We start from the raw sequence: 23,037 nt of genomic DNA on the forward strand, positions 1-23,037 counted from the left end.
TCATCCAGGATAACCAAATAGTTATCAGGCCCCTGCCTTCTTTCCTTCCCAAGGTTGTCTCCGATTTTCATAGGAGCCAAGACATTGTGTTGCCTTCCTTTTTTCCTAACCCCTCCAATAGCTTGGAGGAAAGGTTTCATTGCCTGGACGTTAAGAGATGCTTGTTAGTTTACTTAGATGTTACGGCTCCTTGGAGAAAGGACGAGAACCTCCTGGTCCAGTTTTTAGGAGGAAATAAGGGGAAAAAAGCATCCCGCGGGGTTATTGCTAGATGGGTGAAGAAGGCCATAGCTAGAGCTTATATTTCCCTGGGTCTCCCCCCTCCTTCAGGTTTTGGGGCCCATTCTACTAGGGCAGTGTCAACCTCGTGGGCTGAAAGAGCTGATGTATCTTTAGCCCAGATTTGCAGGGCGGCTACCTGGAGCTCCCTGCATACCTTTCTTAAACATTACAGACTGCAGCTCCATTCTGATGCTTTTTTGGGGGAAAAAGTCCTTCAGGCTGTTGCCCCCCCGGGTTCTACTTATAGTTTATCTCGCACAGGGTGTCGTCATGGGTGTGGGGAAAACAACATTGCTTACCGGTAATTGTTTTTCTCGATACCCATGACGGCACCCGATATTTCCCTCCCCAGGTAGATTACATATATATATATATATATATATATATATATATATATAGCATTTTGCCAGGTCTATATGAAGTAATATAGATATAAGCAGCAAAAAATAAATAAAAAAAAGGGTCTTTAACCCTTTGCCATTTCTCTCCGGAGAACAATTTATTTCTTCCACTGGTGTTGGGTGGAGGTGTGTCCTTTTTATCTTCTCAGGTTTCCTGTCCTGATGGGAGGTCCTGAGTCGCACAGGGTGCCATTATGGGTATCGAGAAAAACGATTACCGGTAAGCAATGTTTTTTTTTTTACAATATAATGCAGATGGATCCATTCTGAACGGATCCATCGTCTGCATTATATGAGTGGATCCGTCTCAGACGGATCCGCTCTAAACGCAAGTGTGAAAGTAGCCTTACAGGAGCATTACAGGAGATACCTTCAGTTAGAAGATCAACCAGAAGCAATAAAGGTGCTCCAGCTGAACGTCTATCTTACATAGCTCGCAGAGCCGTTCAAACTGAACCAGAGATACCTTCAGTCAGAAGATCAACCAGAAGCAATACAGGTGCTCCAGCTGAACGTCTATCTTACATAGCTCACAGAGCCATTTAAACTGAACCAGAGATACCGTCAGTCAGAAGATCAACCACAACCAATAAAGGTTCTCCAGCTGAACGTCTATCTTACATAGCTCACAGAGCCATTTAAACTGAACCAGAGATACCTTCAGTCAGAAGATCAACCACAACCAATAAAGGTGCTCCAGCTGAACGTCTATCTTACATAGCTCTCAGAGCCGTTCAAACTGAACCAGAGATACCTTCAGTCAGAAGATCAACCAGAAGCAATAAAGGTGCTCCAGCTGAACGTCTATCTTACATAGCTCACAGAGCCATTTAAACTGAACCAGAGATACCGTCAGTCAGAAGATCAACCACAACCAATAAAGGTGCTCCAGTTGAACGTCTATCTTACATAGCTCGCAGAGCGGTTCAAACTGAACCAGAGATACCTGCAGTCAGAAGATCAACCAGAAGCAATAAAGGTGCTCCAGCTGAACGTCTATCTTACATAGCTCGCAGAGCCGTTCAAACTGAACCAGAGATACCTTCAGTCAGAAGATCAACCACAACCAATAAAGGTGCTCCAGCTGAACGTCTATCTTAGATAGCTTCACAGAGTCATTTCAAACTGAACCAGAGATACCGTCAGTCAGAAGATCAACCACAACCAATAAAGGTGCTCCAGTTGAACGTCTATCTTACATAGCTCGCAGAGCGGTTCAAACTGAACCAGAGATACCTGCAGTCAGAAGATCAACCAGAACCAATAAAGGTGCTCCAGCTGAACGTCTATCTTACATAGCTCGCAGAGCCGTTCAAACTGAACCAGAGATACCTTCAGTCAGAAGATCAACCACAACCAATAAAGGTGCTCCAGCTGAACGTCTATCTTAGATAGCTCACAGAGCCATTTAAACTGAACCAGAGATACCGTCAGTCAGAAGATCAACCACAACCAATAAAGGTGCTCCAGTTGAACGTCTATCTTACATAGCTCGCAGAGCGGTTCAAACTGAACCAGAGATACCTGCAGTCAGAAGATCAACCAGAAGCAATAAAGGTGCTCCAGCTGAACGTCTATCTTACATAGCTCACAGAGCCATTTAAACTGAACCAGAGATACCGTCAGTCAGAAGATCAACCACAACCAATAAAGGTGCTCCAGTTGAACGTCTATCTTACATAGCTCGCAGAGCGGTTCAAACTGAACCAGAGATACCTGCAGTCAGAAGATCAACCAGAAGCAATAAAGGTGCTCCAGCTGAACGTCTATCTTACATAGCTCACAGAGCCGTTCAAACTGAACCAGAGATACCTTCAGTCAGAAGATCAACCAGAAGCAATGAAGGTCTTCCAGCTGAACGTCTATCTTGCATAGCTTGCAGAGCCGTTCAAACTGAACCAGAGATACCTTCAGTCAGAAGATCAACCAGAACCAATAAAGGTGCTCCAGCTGAACGTCTATCTTACATAGCTCGCAGAGCCGTTCAAACTGAACCAGAGATACCTTCAGTCAGAAGATCAACCACAACCAATAAAGGTGCTCCAGCTGAACGTCTATCTTAGATAGCTCACAGAGTCATTTAAACTGAACCAGAGATACCGTCAGTCAGAAGATCAACCACAACCAATAAAGGTGCTCCAGTTGAACGTCTATCTTACATAGCTCGCAGAGCGGTTCAAACTGAACCAGAGATACCTGCAGTCAGAAGATCAACCAGAACCAATAAAGGTGCTCCAGCTGAACGTCTATCTTACATAGCTCGCAGAGCCGTTCAAACTGAACCAGAGATACCTTCAGTCAGAAGATCAACCACAACCAATAAAGGTGCTCCAGCTGAACGTCTATCTTAGATAGCTCACAGAGCCATTTAAACTGAACCAGAGATACCGTCAGTCAGAAGATCAACCACAACCAATAAAGGTGCTCCAGTTGAACGTCTATCTTACATAGCTCGCAGAGCGGTTCAAACTGAACCAGAGATACCTGCAGTCAGAAGATCAACCAGAAGCAATAAAGGTGCTCCAGCTGAACATCTATCTTACATAGCTCACAGAGCCGTTCAAACTGAACCAGAGATACCTTCAGTCAGAAGATCAACCAGAAGCAATGAAGGTCTTCCAGCTGAACGTCTATCTTGCATAGCTTGCAGAGCCGTTCAAACTGAACCAGAGATACCTTCAGTCAGAAGATCAACCAGAAGCAATGAAGGTCTTCCAGCTGAACGTCTATCTTACATAGCTTGCAGAGCCGTTCAAACTGAACCAGAGATACCTTCAGTCAGAAGATCAACCAGAACAAATAAAGGTGTTCCAGCTGAACGTCTATCTTACATAGCTCGCAGAGCCGTTCAAACTGAACCAGAGATACCTTCAGTCAGAAGATCAACCAGAACCAATAAAGGTGTTCCAGCTGAACGTCTATCTTTCATAGCTCGCAGAGCCGTTCAAACTGAACCAGAGATACCTTCAGTCAGAAGATCAACCAGAAGCAATGAAGGTCTTCCAGCTGAACGTCTATCTTGCATAGCTTGCAGAGCCAGGTTCATGGAAAGAGATGCAGAAACTCCCAATGCAGGAGAAACAAATGTGGAATAAAGCCGCTGATGAAGAAATTACATCACTCAATGATCTCCAGACATGGACACTTTTAGAGCTACCTCACAGTAAACATGCCATAGGATGCAAATGTAACTCTGAAGGTAAAGTCTGTCGGTACAAGGCAAGGCTGGCTGCTAAAGGTTACTCACAGAAGTTCGGTGAGGACTATGATGCTACTTTTGCTCCAGTTGCTAAACAAAGTACTTTCCGAACACTTATGACAGTGGTATTGGAGAAGGTGGTGATATTGATGAAGAAATGTACATGTCTCAGCCAGAAGGATATGTGAAAAAGGGACAAGGGCACCTTGTCTGCAAAGCCTTAAACAATCAGCTCGAGCATGGAACGTGAAGATTAATCAAGTTCTACTAGATGGAGGATTTACAAGAAGCAAAGCTGATCCGTGCCAATACACTAAACAAGTAGACGCTGAATGGATGTATCTGCTAATTTATGTGGATGACCTGATCATTGCTCACAAGAACAGCGATGAAATTGCAAAGTTACCAGGAGTACTCAATAAGCACTTCGAAACTAAAGACCTACAGTAGGTGAAGGGACATATTATCTTGGAATTGACATCCAGCGTGAGAAAGATGGACGTTTCCTGTTAAACCAGAGTGCAAAAATGGAGTTCAGCAATTCAACATGACAGAGGCCAAAGGAACAAGCAGACCTATGGAAGCAGCCTATCCAAAGTTAGAAGGTCTTCTCACATCCAATGTGCGGGCACTTCTCTACATTGCCACCACTACACGTCCAGACATTGCAGCTGCCGTGTCTCTTCTTTCCAGGCGAGTTGATAAACCACGTCAGAGACTGGAATGCAACTAAGAGTTATGAGATATCTAAAACAGACAAAAGACTTAAAGAGGTTCTGCAGTTTGTTAAAGAAACAGCTCGTATATAAAAAGACGTATTTAGGTCAGAAGGACCAATTGTATTAGTTACTATAAAAGTAAACGTCTGATGCGCTGCGAGGTCTCACCCTATTTGTACAATTGCCATTATAACAGTAGGGGGCGATATAAATACTGGGGGCACTTCAGGGTGAGCATTATAACAGTAGGAGGCGATATAAATACTGGGGGCACTTCAGGGTGAGCATTATAACAGTAGGAGGCGATATAAATACTGGGGGCACTTCAGGGTGAGCATTATACCAGTAGGGGACATTATAATTACTGGGGGCACTTCGGGGCGAGAATTATAACAGTAGGGGCAATATAAATACTGGGGGCACTTCAGGGTGAGCATTATAACAGTAGAAGGCGATATAAATACTGGGGGCACTTCAGGGTGAGCATTATAACAGTAGAAGGCGATATAAATACTGGGGGGACTTTAGGGTGAGCATTATAACAGTAGGAGGCGATATAAATACTGGGGGCACTTCAGGGTGAGCATTATAACAGTAGGAGGCGATATAAATACTGGGGGCACTTTAGGTTGAGCATTATAACAGTAGGAGGCGATATAAATACTGGGGGCACTTCAGGGTGAGCATTATAACAGTAGGAGGCGATATAAATACTGGGGGCACTTCAGGGTCTATTATAACAGTAGGGGCAGTATGAATACTGGGGGCACTTCAGGGTCTATTATAACAGTAGAGGGAATTATAAATACTGGGGGAAATTCAGGGGCCATTATAACAGTAGGAGGCGATATAAATACTGGGGGCACTTCAGGGCGAGCATTATAACAGTAGGGGGCATTATAAATTCTAGGGGCACTTTAGGGTGAGAATTATAACAGTAGGGGGCAATATAAATACTGAGGCACTTCAGGGTGAGCATTATAACAGTAGGGGTTGATATTAATACTGGGGGCACTTCAGGGGCCATTATACCAGTAGGGGACATTATAATTACTGGGGGCACTTCGGGGCGAGAATTATAACAGTAGGGGCAATATAAATACTGGGGGGCAATTCAGGGGCCATTATAACAGTAGGGGGCAATATAAATACTGAGGGCACTTCAGGGCGAGCATTATAACAGTAGGGGCAGTATAATTACTGAGGGCACTTCAGGGTGAGCATTATAACAGTAGAGGGAATTATAAATACTGGGGGTAATTCAGGGGAAGCATTATAACAGTAGGGGGCGATATAAATACTGGGGGCACTTCAGGGTGAGCATTATAACAGTAGGGGGCAATATAAATACTAGGGGCACTTCAGGGTGAGCATTATAACAGTAGAAGGCGATATAAATACTGGGGGCACTTTAGGGTGAGCATTATAACAGTAGGAGGCGATATAAATACTGGGGGCACTTCAGGGTGAGCATTATAACAGTAGGAAGCAATATAAATACTGGGGGCACTTTAGGTTGAGCATTATAACAGTAGGAGGCGATATAAATACTGGGGGCACTTCAGGGTGAGCATTATAACAGTAGGAGGCGATATAAATACTGGGGGCACTTCAGGGTGAGCATTATAACAGTAGGAGGCGATATAAATACTGGGGGCACTTCAGGGTCTATTATAACAGTAGGGGCAGTATGAATACTGGGGGCACTTCAGGGTCTATTATAACAGTAGAGGGAATTATAAATACTGGGGGAAATTCAGGGGCCATTATAACAGTAGGAGGCGATATAAATACTGGGGGCACTTCAGGGCGAGCATTATAACAGTAGGGGGCATTATAAATTCTAGGGGCACTTTAGGGTGAGAATTATAACAGTAGGGGGCAATATAAATACTGAGGCACTTCAGGGTGAGCATTATAACAGTAGGGGTTGATATTAATACTGGGGGCACTTCAGGGGCCATTATACCAGTAGGGGACATTATAATTACTGGGGGCACTTCGGGGCGAGAATTATAACAGTAGGGGCAATATAAATACTGGGGGGCAATTCAGGGGCCATTATAACAGTAGGGGGCAATATAAATACTGAGGGCACTTCAGGGCGAGCATTATAACAGTAGGGGCAGTATAATTACTGAGGGCACTTCAGGGTGAGCATTATAACAGTAGAGGGAATTATAAATACTGGGGGTAATTCAGGGGAAGCATTATAACAGTAGGGGGCGATATAAATACTGGGGGCACTTCAGGGTGAGCATTATAACAGTAGGGGGCAATATAAATACTAGGGGCACTTCAGGGGGAGCATTATAACAGTAGGGGCTGATATAAATACTGGGGGCACTTCAGAGTGAGCATTATAAGAGTAGAGGGTGATATAAATACTGGGGGCACTTCAGAGTGAGCATTATAAGAGTAGAGGGTGATATAAATACTGGGGGCACTTCAGGGTGAGTATTATAACAGTAGGGTGGGCATTATAAATACTGAGGGCATTTCAGGGCGAGCATTATAATGAAAGGGGCGTCATAAATGCTGGGTGCACTTAAAAGAGAGCATTATAAATACTAGGGGCACTTAAGGTGGATCGTTATAACAGTAGGAAGCAGTGTAAATGCTGGGGGCACTTCGGGGTGAGCATTATGATAGTGGGGGGCGATATAAATACCGGGGATACTTCAGGATGAGCATTATAACAGTAGGAGGTTGATATAAATACTGGGGGCACTGTAATGCAGCAGGTGGTGATATAAATAATAGTGGCACTGTAGGGGCATTATAACAGTAGGGAGCAATATAAATACTGGGGGCACTTCAGGGCGAGCATTATAATAGTAGGGAGCGATATAAATACTGGGGGCACTTCAGGGTGAGAATTATAACAGTAGGCAGCGATATAAATACTTGGGAGCATTATAACAGTAAGGGGCAATATATATATTCTGGGAGCATTGCAGGGGCATTATAAATACAGGGGGCACTACAGAGCAAGCATTATAACAGTAGGGGGTAGTATAAATACAGGGGGCACTGTAGGGGCATTATAAATCCAGGGACATTATAGGCGTTGTTATTACTACTGGGGGCTCTATAGGAGGGACTTATAGATCCGTCTATTTCTACTAAGAGCACTATGGGGGCCTTATTACTACTGAGGGGTCTGTAGGGAGCTTTATTACCACTGGGGGAACAATAGGGGGCCTTATTTCTACTGCGGACTCTGTGAGGGCATTATTAATACTGGAGGGCTCTTCTAATGGAGGTGCTCTTGTGGAGCATTATTACTGTTGGGGGCACTGTAGGGGGCAGTTTTACTAATGGGGGCACTCTAGAAGGGAATTACTATTGGTGGAACTATGAGGAGTACTGTTACTATGGGGCGGGGCTAATTTTTCTTCAGGATAGTATTTGGGGTATTGGAGGGCACAGCAAGCAGCAGGGTAACACTGTGGGGGCTCCAGTTTGTGTGATGATGATAGAGCAGTGAGAAAGCTGAGATGTCCGTGTGTCACACTCTGCAGAGACGAGGAGGCTGAGAGAAGTCTGGACTGAATGGAGAAGATGATGAGAAGATCTACGTTCGAGGAGACGTCACCTGGAGGCGCTGGATGTGACAGGTACCTGCTGCTGTATAGCGAGTACAGGAAAGTGCGGTGTGTGGGTGGGAGAGCAGTATTTATTGGAGCTTGGGCCCCGAGTCTTTTGATACCCTAGCAACGCCCCTGCACCTTTCTATGGATTTCGTCACAGATGAGGATAGTAGTCCGGGTGGTTGTGGATAGATTTAGTAAGATGTTTTACCTTGTTCCTCTCAAACAGTTGCCTAATGGGAAAATGTTGTCTTCTCTGGACCGTGTAGTCCAGCTGCATGGTATCTCTGAGAACATCGTGTCAGATGATGGGGCACAATTTGTTTCTAAGTTTTGGAAGACTTTTTTTGTTCTAAATTGGATATTACTCTTTCTTTTCATCAGCCTTTCATCCTGAAACCAACGATCAGCAGTATGTGAGAGGTCTTATATTTCTGACTGCCAGTCCAATAGGACATCTCATTTAGCTTTGGCTGCGTTCACACCTTTCATAAGATCTTATCCTCATATCATACCAATTCCCAAACCTACACGTCATATCACACAAACCCCAGTTCTTGACCTCATATTACATTGGTCCTCAGACCTACACCTCATAGCATACTGGTCCTCAGACCTACACCTCATAGCATACTGGTCCTCAGACCTACACCTCATAGCGCACTGGTCCTCAGACCTACACCTCATAGCATACTGGTCCTCAGACCTACACCTCATAGCATACTGGTCCTCAGACCTACACCTCATAGCGCACTGGTCCTCAGACCTACACCTCATAGCGCACTGGTCCTCAGACCTACACCTCATAGCGCACTGGTCCTCAGACCTACACCTCATAGCGCACTGGTCCTCAGACCTACACCTCATAGCGCACTGGTCCTCAGACCTACACCTCATAGCGCACTGGTCCTCAGACCTACACCTCATGGCGCACTGGTCCTCAGACCTACACCTCATGGCGCACTGGTCCTCAGACCTACACCTCATAGCGCACTGGTCCTCAGACCTACACCTCATAGCCCACTGGTCCTCAGACCTACACCTCATAGCCCACTGGTCCTCAGACCTACACCTCATAGCCCACTGGTCCTCAGACCTACACCTCATAGCCCACTGGTCCTCAGACCTACACCTCATAGCCCACTGGTCCTCAGACCTACACCTCATAGCCCACTGGTCCTCAGACCTACACCTCATAGCCCACTGGTCCTCAGACCTACACCTCATAGCCCACTGGTCCTCAGACCTACACCTCATAGCCCACTGGTCCTCAGACCTACACCTCATAGCCCACTGGTCCTCAGACCTACACCTCATAGCGCACTGGTCCTCAGACCTACACCTCATAGCGCACTGGTCCTCAGACCTACACCTCATAGCGCACTGGTCCTCAGACCTACACCTCATAGCGCACTGGTCCTCAGACCTACACCTCATAGCGCACTGGTCCTCAGACCTACACCTCATAGCGCACTGGTCCTCAGACCTACACCTCATAGCGCACTGGTCCTCAGACCTACACCTCATAGCGCACTGGTCCTCAGACCTACACCTCATAGCGCACTGGTCCTCAGACCTACACCTCATAGCGCACTGGTCCTCAGACCTACACCTCATAGCGCACTGGTCCTCAGACCTACACCTCATAGCGCACTGGTCCTCAGACCTACACCTCATAGCGCACTGGTCCTCAGACCTACACCTCATAGCGCACTGGTCCTCAGACCTACACCTCATAGCGCACTGGTCCTCAGACCTACACCTCATAGCGCACTGGTCCTCAGACCTACACCTCATAGCGCACTGGTCCTCAGACCTACACCTCATAGCGCACTGGTCCTCAGACCTACACCTCATAGCGCACTGGTCCTCAGACCTACACCTCATAGCGCACTGGTCCTCAGACCTACACCTCATAGCGCACTGGTCCTCAGACCTACACCTCATAGCCCACTGGTCCTCAGACCTACACCTCATAGCCCACTGGTCCTCAGACCTACACCTTATATCGCACTCGTCCTCAGACCTACACCTTATATCGCACGAATCCCATGCTTCCTGAATTGTAGACTCCAATGAGCTCATGCACTGCAGAGCAGGGCTCATTGTTGGGTTATCCCCAGTCTCCCCAGTCCATATTTGTGACTTACCTTTGTTTCCCAGCTGCAGAAGTTAGCAGGAATGTAAAGGTTAAGGACATTGTAGCCTTGTATGTTCTGGACCCTGACACTTAGCCGAGGTCCACAGCATTCACGGTCCTCTGTTGCTTGGTAGACGAGCTGTCCATTAGGACCAGATAAATTGTAGGTGCAGTAACCCTGGAACATGCCGTTCCCTGCAATAACAGTCAGTAGGTAAGTGCACATACCCACATATAGATGTACATCACCCTTACCTTGTACTAGCACAAGCATGGACACCATTACAAGAGGAAGCCTAGAAAGCAGACCTAAATACTAGCAGGTGGTCTCCACGCAGAGTCCAGGGCTCCCAACCAGAGATCTTCCCCTTGTCTAGTGTCTTGTGATGGGTGGTGTCCATAATGTTCAGCCCATGGGCAACTTACCATGTCCACTATATGTCTAGATGTCTGCACTATTTCCTCAAGGACCTCAAGTACATTCCCTAATGTAACATATGAAGAACCATCATTTAATCCTCCACCCTATGTTCTGCACTCTCTCAATGTCCTACAAGACCCTACATTGTGAAATGCTCATGACCAGGCTGACCGGTATACCTTCTGTCAAAGGACACGGACACGTGTGTAACATAGGCTGACCGGTATACCTTCTGTCAAAGGACACGTGTGTAACATGGGATGACCGGTATACCTTCTGTCAAAGGACACGGACACGTGTGTAACATAGGCTGACCGGTATACCTTCTGTCATAGGACACGGACACGTGTGTAACATAGGCTGACCGGTATACCTTCTGTCATAGGACACGGACACGTGTGTAACATAGGATGACCGGTATAACTTCTGTCATAGGACACGGACACATGTGTAACATAGGATGACCGGTATACCTTCTGTCATAGGACACGGACACGTGTGTAACATAGGATGACCGGTATACCTTCTGCCATAGGACACGGACACGTGTGTAACATAGGATGACCGGTATACCTTCTGTCATAGGACACGGACACGTGTGTAACATAGGCTGACCGGTATACCTTCTGTCATAGGACACGGACACGTGTGTAACATAGGATGACCGGTATACCTTCTGTCATAGGACACGGACACGTGTGTAACATAGGCTGACCGGTATACCTCCTGTCAAAGGACACGTGTGTAACATGGGATGACCGGTATACCTTCTGCCATAGGACACAGACACGTGTGTAACATAGGATGACCGGTATACCTTCTGCCATAGGACACAGACACGTGTGTAACATAGGATGACCGGTATACCTTCTGTCATAGGACACGGACACGTGTGTAACATAGGCTGACCGGTATACCTTCTGCCATAGGACACAGACACGTGTGTAACATAGGATGACCGGTATACCTTCTGTCATAGGACACGGACACGTGTGTAACATAGGATGACCGGTATACCTTCTGTCATAGGACACGGACACAGACACGTGTGTAACATAGGCTGACCGGTATACCTTCTGTCAAAGGACACGGACACGTGTGTAACATAGGCTGACCTGTGTACCTTCTGTCATAGGACACGGACACAGACACGTGTGTAACATAGGCTGACCGGTATACCTTCTGCCATAGGACACAGACACGTGTGTAACATAGGATGACCGGTTATACCTTCTGTCATAGGACACGGACACGTGTGTAACATAGGCTGACCGGTATACCTTCTGTCATAGGACACGTGTGTAACATAGGATGACCGGTATACCTTCTGTCATAGGACACGTGTGTAACATAGGATGACCGGTATACCTTCTGTCATAGGACACGGACACGTGTGTAACATAGGCTGAGGGTGGTGGTAACTTACACGTCTGATGAATGTAGAACTGACTGACCTGTAAAAAAGCAGAGAGGAAAGTGACACCATCATCATCATCACTACTACCACCACCAAAGACATCACATGGCTATCATCACCACTACTACTACCATCATCACTACTACTACTACTACCATCATCACCACCACTACCTCCACAGCAGCATCAGGAATGGTCTTTAACAAACATATAACCCCCATCATCACCTTCCCAATAATATGACCACCACATCACACACCTATATTATTTTTCACAACCACTCCCATTCTCCTCGCTATCCAGTATCTTCCCTTTTTACAATATCTCACCGGAAGTAATTCCTGCAGCCCGGGGGGAACAAACCCGATGTGTGCCATAGTCACCTGTAGTGAGACAAAGTCACATTACTGAGCCAGACACTACACCATCTGCACACAGTGAACACTACTACACCATGACCTGTACACACACAGTCCAGACACTGCTACACCATGACCTGTATACACACAGTCCAGACACTACTACACCATGACCTGTATACACACAGTCCAGACACTACTACACCATGACCTGTACACACACAGTCCAGACACTACTACACCATGACCTGTATACACACAGTCCAGACACTGCTACACCATGACCTGTACACACACAGCCCAGACACTGCTACACCATGACCTGTACACACACAGTCCAGACACTGCTACACCATGACCTGTATACACACAGTCCAGACACTGCTACACCATGACCTGTATACACACAGTCCAGACACTGCTACACCATGACCTGTATACACACAGTCCAGACACTACTACACCATGACCTGTATACACACAGTCCAGACACTGCTACACCATGACCTGTATACACAGTCCAGACACTGCTACACCATGACCTGTACACACACAGTCCAGACACTGCTACACCATGACCTGTATACACACAGTCCAGACTACACCATGACCTGTATACACACAGTCCAGACTACACCATGACCTGTACACACAGTCCAGACACTACTACACCATGACCTGTATACACACAGTCCAGACACTACTACACCATGACCTGTATACACACAGTGCAGACACTGCTACACCATGACCTGTATACACACAGTCCAGACACTGCTACACCATGACCTGTACACACACAGTCCAGACACTGCTACACCATGACCTGTACACACAGTCCAGACACTACTACACCATGACCTGTAACACACAGTCCAGACACTGCTACACCATGACCTGTATACACACAGCCCAGACACTGCTACACCATGACCTGTATACACACAGTCCCGACACTACTACACCATGACCTGTATACACACAGTCCAGACACTGCTACACCATGACCTGTATACACACAGTCCAGACACTACTACACCATGACCTGTATACACACAGTCCAAACACTCCTACACCATGACCTGTACACACACAGTCCAGACACTGCTACACCATGACCTGTATATACAGAGTCCAGACACTACTACACCATGACCTGTACACACACAGTCCAGACACTACTACACCATGACCTGTACACACACAGTCCAGACACTGCTACACCATGACCTGTATACACACAGTCCAGACACTACTACACCATGACCTGTATACACACAGTGCACACTACTACACCATGACCTGTATACACAGTCCAGACACTGCTACACCATGACCTGTACACACAGTCCAGACACTACTACACCATGACCTGTACTACACACAGTCCAGACACTGACTACACCATGACCTGTATACACACAGCCCAGCCACTGCTACACCATGACCTGTATACACACAGTCCAGACACTACTACACCATGACCTGTATACACACAGTCCAGACACTGCTACACCATGACCTGTATACACACAGTCCAGACACTACTACACCATGACCTGTATACACACAGTCCAAACACTCCTACACCATGACTGTTACACACCAGTCCAGACACTGCTACACCATGACCTGTATATACAGAGTCCAGACCACTACTACACCATGACCTGTACACACACAGTCCAGACACTACTACACCATGACCTGTACACCACACAGTCCAGACACTGATACACCATGACTGTATACACACAGTCCAGACACTACTACACCATGACCTGTATACACACAGTGCACACTACTACACCATGACCTGTATACACAGTCCAGACACTGCTACACCATGACCTGTATACACACAGTCCAGACACTGCTACACCATGACCTGTATATACAGAGTCCAGACACTACTACACCATGACCTGTACACACACAGTCCAGACACTGCTACACCATGACCTGTATACACACAGTCCAGACACTGCTACACCATGACCTGTATACACACAGTCCAGACACTACTACACCATGACCTGTATACACACACAGTCCAGACACTACTACACCATGACCTGTATACACACAGTCCAGACACTGCTACACCATGACCTGTATACACACAGTCCAGACACTGCTACACCATGACCTGTACACACACAGTCCAGACACTGCTACACCATGACCTGTATACACACAGTCCATACACTACTACACCATGACCTGTATACACACAGTCCAGACACTGCTACACCATGACCTGTACACACACAGTCCAGACACTGCTACACCATGACCTGTATACACACAGTCCAGACACTGCTACACCATGACCTGTATACACACAGTCCAGACACTGCTACACCATGACCTGTATACACAGTCCAGACACTACTACACCATGACCTGTATACACACACAGTCCAGACACTGCTACACCATGACCTGTATACACACAGTCCAGACACTACTACACCATGACCTGTATACACACAGTCCAGACACTGCTACACCATGACCTGTACACACACAGTCCAGACACTGCTACACCATGACCTGTATACACACAGTCCAGACACTGCTACACCATGACCTGTATACACACAGTCCAGACACTGCTACACCATGACCTGTATACACAGTCCAGACACTACTACACCATGACCTGTATACACACACAGTCCAGACACTGCTACACCATGACCTATATACACACAGTCCAGACACTGCTACACCATGACCTGTATACACACAGTCCGGACACTGCTACACCATGACCTGTATACACACAGTCCAGACACTACTACACCATGACCTGTATACACACAGTCCGGACACTGCTATACCATGACCTGTATACACACAGTCCAGACACTACTACACCATGACCTGTATACACACAGTCCAGACACTACTACACCATGACCTGTACACACACAGTCCAGACACTGCTACACCATGACCTGTACACACACAGTCCAGACACTGCTACACCATGACCTGTACACACACAGTCCAGACACTGCTACACCATGACCTGTATACACACAGTGCACACTACTATACCATGACCTGTATACACACAGTCCAGACACTGCTACACCATGACCTGTATACACACAGTCCACACTGCTACATCGTGACCGGTATTCGCACTCACCTTTCTGTCTCTTCAGTTCTGTACTTCTTCCTCCTGATTTCTCAGCAGCCTCTGGATGTGACAGGAAGTTGTACTGGATGGTGGGGGTTGTGATCAGTGCCAGGAAATGCATTACAGTGTTGTGTCATGGTGCCAGGGTTATTACTACACAGAGCGCTGCGCTGACGACTCTCTGATATCCGTCACTGTGACCGACCTCTGTCATATCAGCCGCCACACCAGCCGGGAGGGGTCCGACACCCCGGCTGCTGTAGAACTACAACTCCCACAATGCACCTGCTCCAGCTGTTCCCAGAATTCTATGGGGCGTGTCCTCACAGGGGGTGCAGTATGACGGTTATATACCCCACACTGTATAATAACCCCTTATATACCCCACACTGTATAATAACCCCTTATATACCCCCACACTGTATAATAACCCCTTATATACCCCACACTGTATAATAACGCCTTATATACCCCCACACTGTATAATAACCCCTTATATACCCCCACACTGTATAATAACCCCTTATATACCCCACACTGTATAATAACCTCTTATATACCCCCACACTGTATAATAACCCCTTATATACCCCCACACTGTATAATAACCCCCACACTGTATAATAACCCCTTATATACCCCACACTGTATAATAACCCCTTATATACCCCACACTGTATAATAACCCCTTATATACCCCACACTGTATAATAACCCCTTATATACCCCACACTGTATAATAACCCCTTATATACCTCACACTGTATAATAACCCCTTATATACCCCCACACTTGTATAATAACCCCTTATATACCCCCACACTGTATTAATAACCCCTTATATACCCCCACACTGTATAATAACCGCTTAATATACCCCCACACTGATAATAACCCCTTATATACCCAACACTGTATAATAACCCTTATATACCCCACATTGTATAATACCCCTTATATACCCACATTGTATAATAAAACCCTTATATACCCCACAATTATAATACCGCTTATATACCCCCACAACTGTGTAATAACCCCTTATATAACCCCACATTGTATAATAACCCCTTATATACCCCACACTGTATAATAACCCCTTATATACCCCACACTGTATAATAACCCCTTATATACCCCACACTGTATAATAACCCCTTATATACCCCCACACTGTATAATAACCCCCTTATATACCCCCACACTGTATAATAACCCCTTATATACCCCCACACTGTATAATAACCCCTTATATACCCCCACACTGTATAATAACCCCTTATATACCCACATTGTATAATAACCCCTTATATACCCCACACTGTATAATAACCCCTTATATACCCCACACTGTATAATACCCCTTATATACCCCACACTGTATAATAACCTCTATATACCCCACACTGTATAATAACCTCTTATATACCCCACACTGTATAATAACCTCTTATATACCCCACACTGTATAATAACCCCTTATATACCCCACACTGTATAATAACCCCTTATATACCCCCACACTGTATAATAACCCCTTATATACCCCCACACTGTATAATAACCTCTTATATACCCCACACTGTATAATACCCCTTATATACCCCACACTGTATAATAGCCCTTTATATACCCCACACTGTATAATAACCCCTTATATACCCTACACCGTATAATAACCCCTTATATACCTCACACTGAAAATAACCCCTTATATACCCCACACTGTATAATAACCCCTTATATACCCCACACTGTATAATAGCCCCTTATATACCCCACACTGTATAATAGCCCCTTATATACCCCACACTGTATAATAACCCCTTATATACCTCACACTGAATAATAACACCTTATATACCCTACACCGTATAATAACCCCTTATATACCTCACACTGAATAATAACCCCTTATATACCCCCACACTGTATAATAACCCCTTATATACCCCCACACTGTATAATAACCCCTTATATACCCCACACTGTATAATAACCCCTTATATACCCCACACTGTATAATAACCCCTTATATACCCCCACACTGTATAATAACCCCTTATATACCCCCACACTGTATAATAACCTCTTATATACCCCACACTGTATAATAACCCCTTATATACCCCACACTGTATAATAGCCCTTTATATACCCCACACCGTATAATAACCCCTTATATACCCTACACCGTATAATAACCCCTTATATACCTCACACTGAAAAATAACCCCTTATATACCCCACACTGTATAATAACCCCTTATATACCCCACACTGTATAATAACCCCTTATATACCCCACACTGTATAATAGCCCCTTATATACCCCACACTGTATAATAACCCCTTATATACCCCACACTGTATAATAACCCCTTATATACCCCACACTGTATAATAACCCCTTATATACCCCACACTGTATAATAACCCCTTATATACCCCCACACTGTATAATAACCCCTTATATACCCCACACTGTATAATAACCCTTATATACCCCACACTGTATAATAACCCCTTATATACCCAACACTGTATAATAACCCCTTATATACCCAACACTGTATAAAAACCCCTTATATACCCCACACTGTATAATAACCCCTTATATACCCCACACTGTATAATAACCCCTTATATACCTCACACCGAATAATAACACCTTATATACCCTACACCGTATAATAACCCCTTATATACCTCACACTGAATAATAACCCCTTATATACCCCACACTGTATAATAACCCCTTATATACCCCACACTGTATAATAACCCCTTATATACCCCACACTGTATAATAACCCCTTATATACCCCACACTGTATAATAACCCCTTATATACCTCACACTGAATAATAACACCTTATATACCCCACACTGTATAATAACCCCTTATATACCCCACCTGTATAATAACCCCTTATATACCCCACACTGTATAATAACCCCTTATATACCCCACACTGTATAATAACCCCTTATATACCCCACACTGTATAATAACCCCTTATATACCTCACACTGAATAATAACCCCTTATATACCCTACACCGTATAATAACCCCGTATATACCTCACACTGAATAATAACCCGTTATATACCCCCACACTGTATAATAACCCCTTATATACCTCACACTGAATAATAACCCCTTATATACCCCACACTGTATATAACCCCTTATATACCCCACACTGTATAATAACCCCTTATATACCCCACACTGTATAACCTATACCCCCCGTCTAATACCCCTTATATACCCACACTGTATAATAACCCCTTATATACCCCACACTGTATAATAACCCCTTATATACCTCACACTGAATAATAACCCCTTATATACCCCCACACTGTATAATAACCCCTTATATACCTCACACTGAATAATAACCCCTTATATACCCCCACACTGTATAATAACCCCTTATATACCTCACACTGAATAATAACCCCTTATATACCCCACACTGTATAATAACCCCTTATATACCCCACACTGTATAATAACCCCTTATATACCCCACACTGTATAATAACCCCTTATATACCTCACACTGAATAATAACCCCTTATATACCCTACACCGTATAATAACCCCTTATATACCTCACACTGAATAATAACCCCTTATATACCTTTTACAAAAAATTGGCCACAGCACTCTATTTATAGAATGGCGAGGGTGGGTGCACGTCCGGGTTGTGTTCTAAAGCTCCACCTCCAGAACTTGTAAGTGTCACAAATATTTAGACAGCGCTCCTTTGTTGGTGATAATTAAATGATTTTATTTCATGTTATCACCAACAAAGGAGCGCTGTCTAAATATTTGTGACAAACCCCTTATATACCCCACACTGTATGATAACCTCTTATATACCCCCACACTGTATATAACCCCTTATATACCCCCACACTGTATAATAACCCCTTATATACCCCACACTGTATAATAACCCCTTATATACCCCACACTGTATGATAACCTCTTATATACCCCACACTGTATAATAACCCCTTATATACCCTACACCGTATAATAACCCCTTATATACCCCCACACTGTATAATAACCCCTTATATACCCCACACTGTATAATAACCCCTTATATACCCCCACACTGTATGAATAACCCTCTTATATACCCCACACTGTATAATAACCCCTTATATACCCCACACTGTATAATAACCCCTTATATACCCCACACTGTATAATAACCCCTTATATACCCCACACTGTATAATAACCCCTTATATACCCCACACTGTATAATAACCCCTTATATACCCCACACTGTATAATAACCCCTTATATACCCCACACTGTATAATAACCCCTTATATACCCCACACTGTATAATAACCCCTTATATACCCCACACTGTATAATAACCCCTTATATACCCCACACTGTATAATAACGCCTTATATACCCCCACACTGTATAATAACCCCTTATATACCCCACACTGTATAATAACCCTTATATACCCCACACTGTATAATAACCTCTTATATACCCCCACACTGTATAATACCCCCTTATATACCCCCACACTGTATATAACCCCACACTGTATAATAACCCCTTATATACCCCACACTGTATAATAACCCCTTATATACCCCACACTGTATAATAACCCCTTATATACCCCACACTGTATAATAACCCCTTATATACCTCACACTGTATAATAACCCCTTATATACCCACACTGTATAATAACCCCTTATATACCCCCACACTGTATAATAACCCCTTATATACCCCCACACTGTATAATAACGCCTTATATACCCCCACACTGTATAATAACCCCTTATATACCCCCACACTGTATAATAACCCCTTATATACCCCACATTGTATAATAACCCCTTATATACCCCACATTGTATAATAACCCCTTATATACCCCCACACTGTATAATAACCCCTTATATACCCCCACACTGTGTAATAACCCCTTATATACCCCACATTGTATAATAACCCCTTATATACCCCACACTGTATAATAACCCCTTATATACCCCACACTGTATAATAACCCCTTATATACCCCACACTGTATAATAACCCCTTATATACCCCCACACTGTATAATAACCCCTTATATACCCCCACACTGTATAATAACCCCTTATATACCCCCACACTGTATAATAACCCCTTATATACCCCCACACTGTATAATAACCCCTTATATACCCCACATTGTATAATAACCCCTTATATACCCCACACTGTATAATAACCCCTTATATACCCCACACTGTATAATAACCCCTTATATACCCCACACTGTATAATAACCCCTTATATACCCCACACTGTGTATAATAACCTCTTATATACCCCACACTGTATAATAACCTCTTATATACCCCACACTGTATAATAACCCCTTATATACCCCACACTGTATAATAACCTCTTATATACCCCACACTGTATAATAACCCCTTATATACCCTACACTGTATAATAACCCCTTATATACCCCACACTGTATAATAACCCCTTATATACCCTACACTGTATAATAACCCCTTATATACCCCACACTGTATAATAACCTCTTATATACCCCACACTGTATAATAACCCCTTATATACCCCACACTGTATAATAACCCCTTATATACCCCCACACTGTATAATAACCCCTTATATACCCCCACACTGTATAATAACCTCTTATATACCCCACACTGTATAATAACCCCTTATATACCCCACACTGTATAATAGCCCTTTATATACCCCACACTGTATAATAACCCCTTATATACCCTACACCGTATAATAACCCCTTATATACCTCACACTGAAAAATAACCCCTTATATACCCCACACTGTATAATAACCCCTTATATACCCCACACTGTATAATAGCCCCTTATATACCCCACACTGTATAATAGCCCCTTATATACCCCACACTGTATAATAACCCCTTATATACCTCACACTGTATAATAACCCCTTATATACCCCACACTGTATAATAACCCCTTATATACCCCACACTGTATAATAACCCCTTATATACCCCACACTGTATAATAACCCCTTATATACCCCACACTGTATAATAACCCCTTATATACCCCCACACTGTATAATAACCCCTTATATACCCCACACTGTATAATAACCCCTTATATACCCCACACTGTATAATAACCCCTTATATACCCCACACTGTATAATAACCCCTTATATACCCCACACTGTATAATAGCCCCTTATATACCCCACACTGTATAATAACCCCTTATATACCTCACACTGTATAATAACCCCTTATATACCCCACACTGTATAATAACCCCTTATATACCCCACACTGTATAATAACCCCTTATATACCCCCACACTGTATAATAACCCCTTATATACCCCCACACTGTATAATAACCCCTTATATACCCCACACTGTATAATAACCCCTTATATACCCAACACTGTATAATAACCCCTTATATACCCAACACTGTATAAAACCCCTTATATACCCCACACTGTATAATAACCCCTTATATACCCCACACTGTATAATAACCCCTTATATACCTCACACCGAATAATAACACCTTATATACCCTACACCGTATAATAACCCCTTATATACCTCACACTGAATAATAACCCCTTATATACCCCACACTGTATAATAACCCCTTATATACCCCACACTGTATAATAACCCCTTATATACCCCACACTGTATAATAACCCCTTATATACCCCACACTGTATAATAACCCCTTATATACCCCACACTGTATAATAACCCCTTATATACCTCACACTGAATAATAACACCTTATATACCCTACACCGTATAATAACCCCTTATATACCTCACACTGAATAATAACCCCTTATATACCCCACACTGTATAATAACCCCTTATATACCCCACACTGTATAATAACCCCTTATATACCCCACACTGTATAATAACCCCTTATATACCCCACACTGTATAATAACCCCTTATATACCCCACACTGTATAATAACCCCTTATATACCTCACACTGAATAATAACCCCTTATATACCCTACACCGTATAATAACCCCTTATATACCTCACACTGAATAATAACCCCTTATATACCCCCACACTGTATAATAACCCCTTATATACCTCACACTGAATAATAACCCCTTATATACCCCACACTGTATAATAACCCCTTATATACCCCACACTGTATAATAACCCCTTATATACCCCACACTGTATAATAACCCCTTATATACCCCACACTGTATAATAACCCCTTATATACCCCACACTGTATAATAACCCCTTATA

At 44.1% G+C, this 23,037-nt stretch overlaps 1 protein-coding gene across 1 annotated transcript in view; it reads right to left on the minus strand.

The window, feature by feature from the left end:
- The window catches only part of LOC122923927 (phospholipid scramblase 2-like), a 31,013-nt gene extending 14,983 nt beyond the window's left edge, over window positions 1-16,030 (minus strand). The window contains exons 1-4 of the mRNA XM_044274800.1: window positions 15,692-16,030; window positions 12,502-12,555; window positions 12,182-12,209; window positions 10,345-10,529 (exon numbers count right to left, since the gene is read on the minus strand). Of these exons, the coding sequence (XP_044130735.1) occupies window positions 10,345-10,529; window positions 12,182-12,209; window positions 12,502-12,549 (261 nt within the window). The 5' untranslated portion in view covers window positions 12,550-12,555; window positions 15,692-16,030. The remainder of the gene's footprint in view (window positions 1-10,344; window positions 10,530-12,181; window positions 12,210-12,501; window positions 12,556-15,691) is intronic.
- Between the last annotated feature and the right edge of the window lie 7,007 nt (window positions 16,031-23,037).

This window comes from Bufo gargarizans, unplaced genomic scaffold (assembly GCF_014858855.1).
Source record: "Bufo gargarizans isolate SCDJY-AF-19 unplaced genomic scaffold, ASM1485885v1 original_scaffold_2076_pilon, whole genome shotgun sequence".
NCBI lineage: Eukaryota > Metazoa > Chordata > Amphibia > Anura > Bufonidae > Bufo > Bufo gargarizans.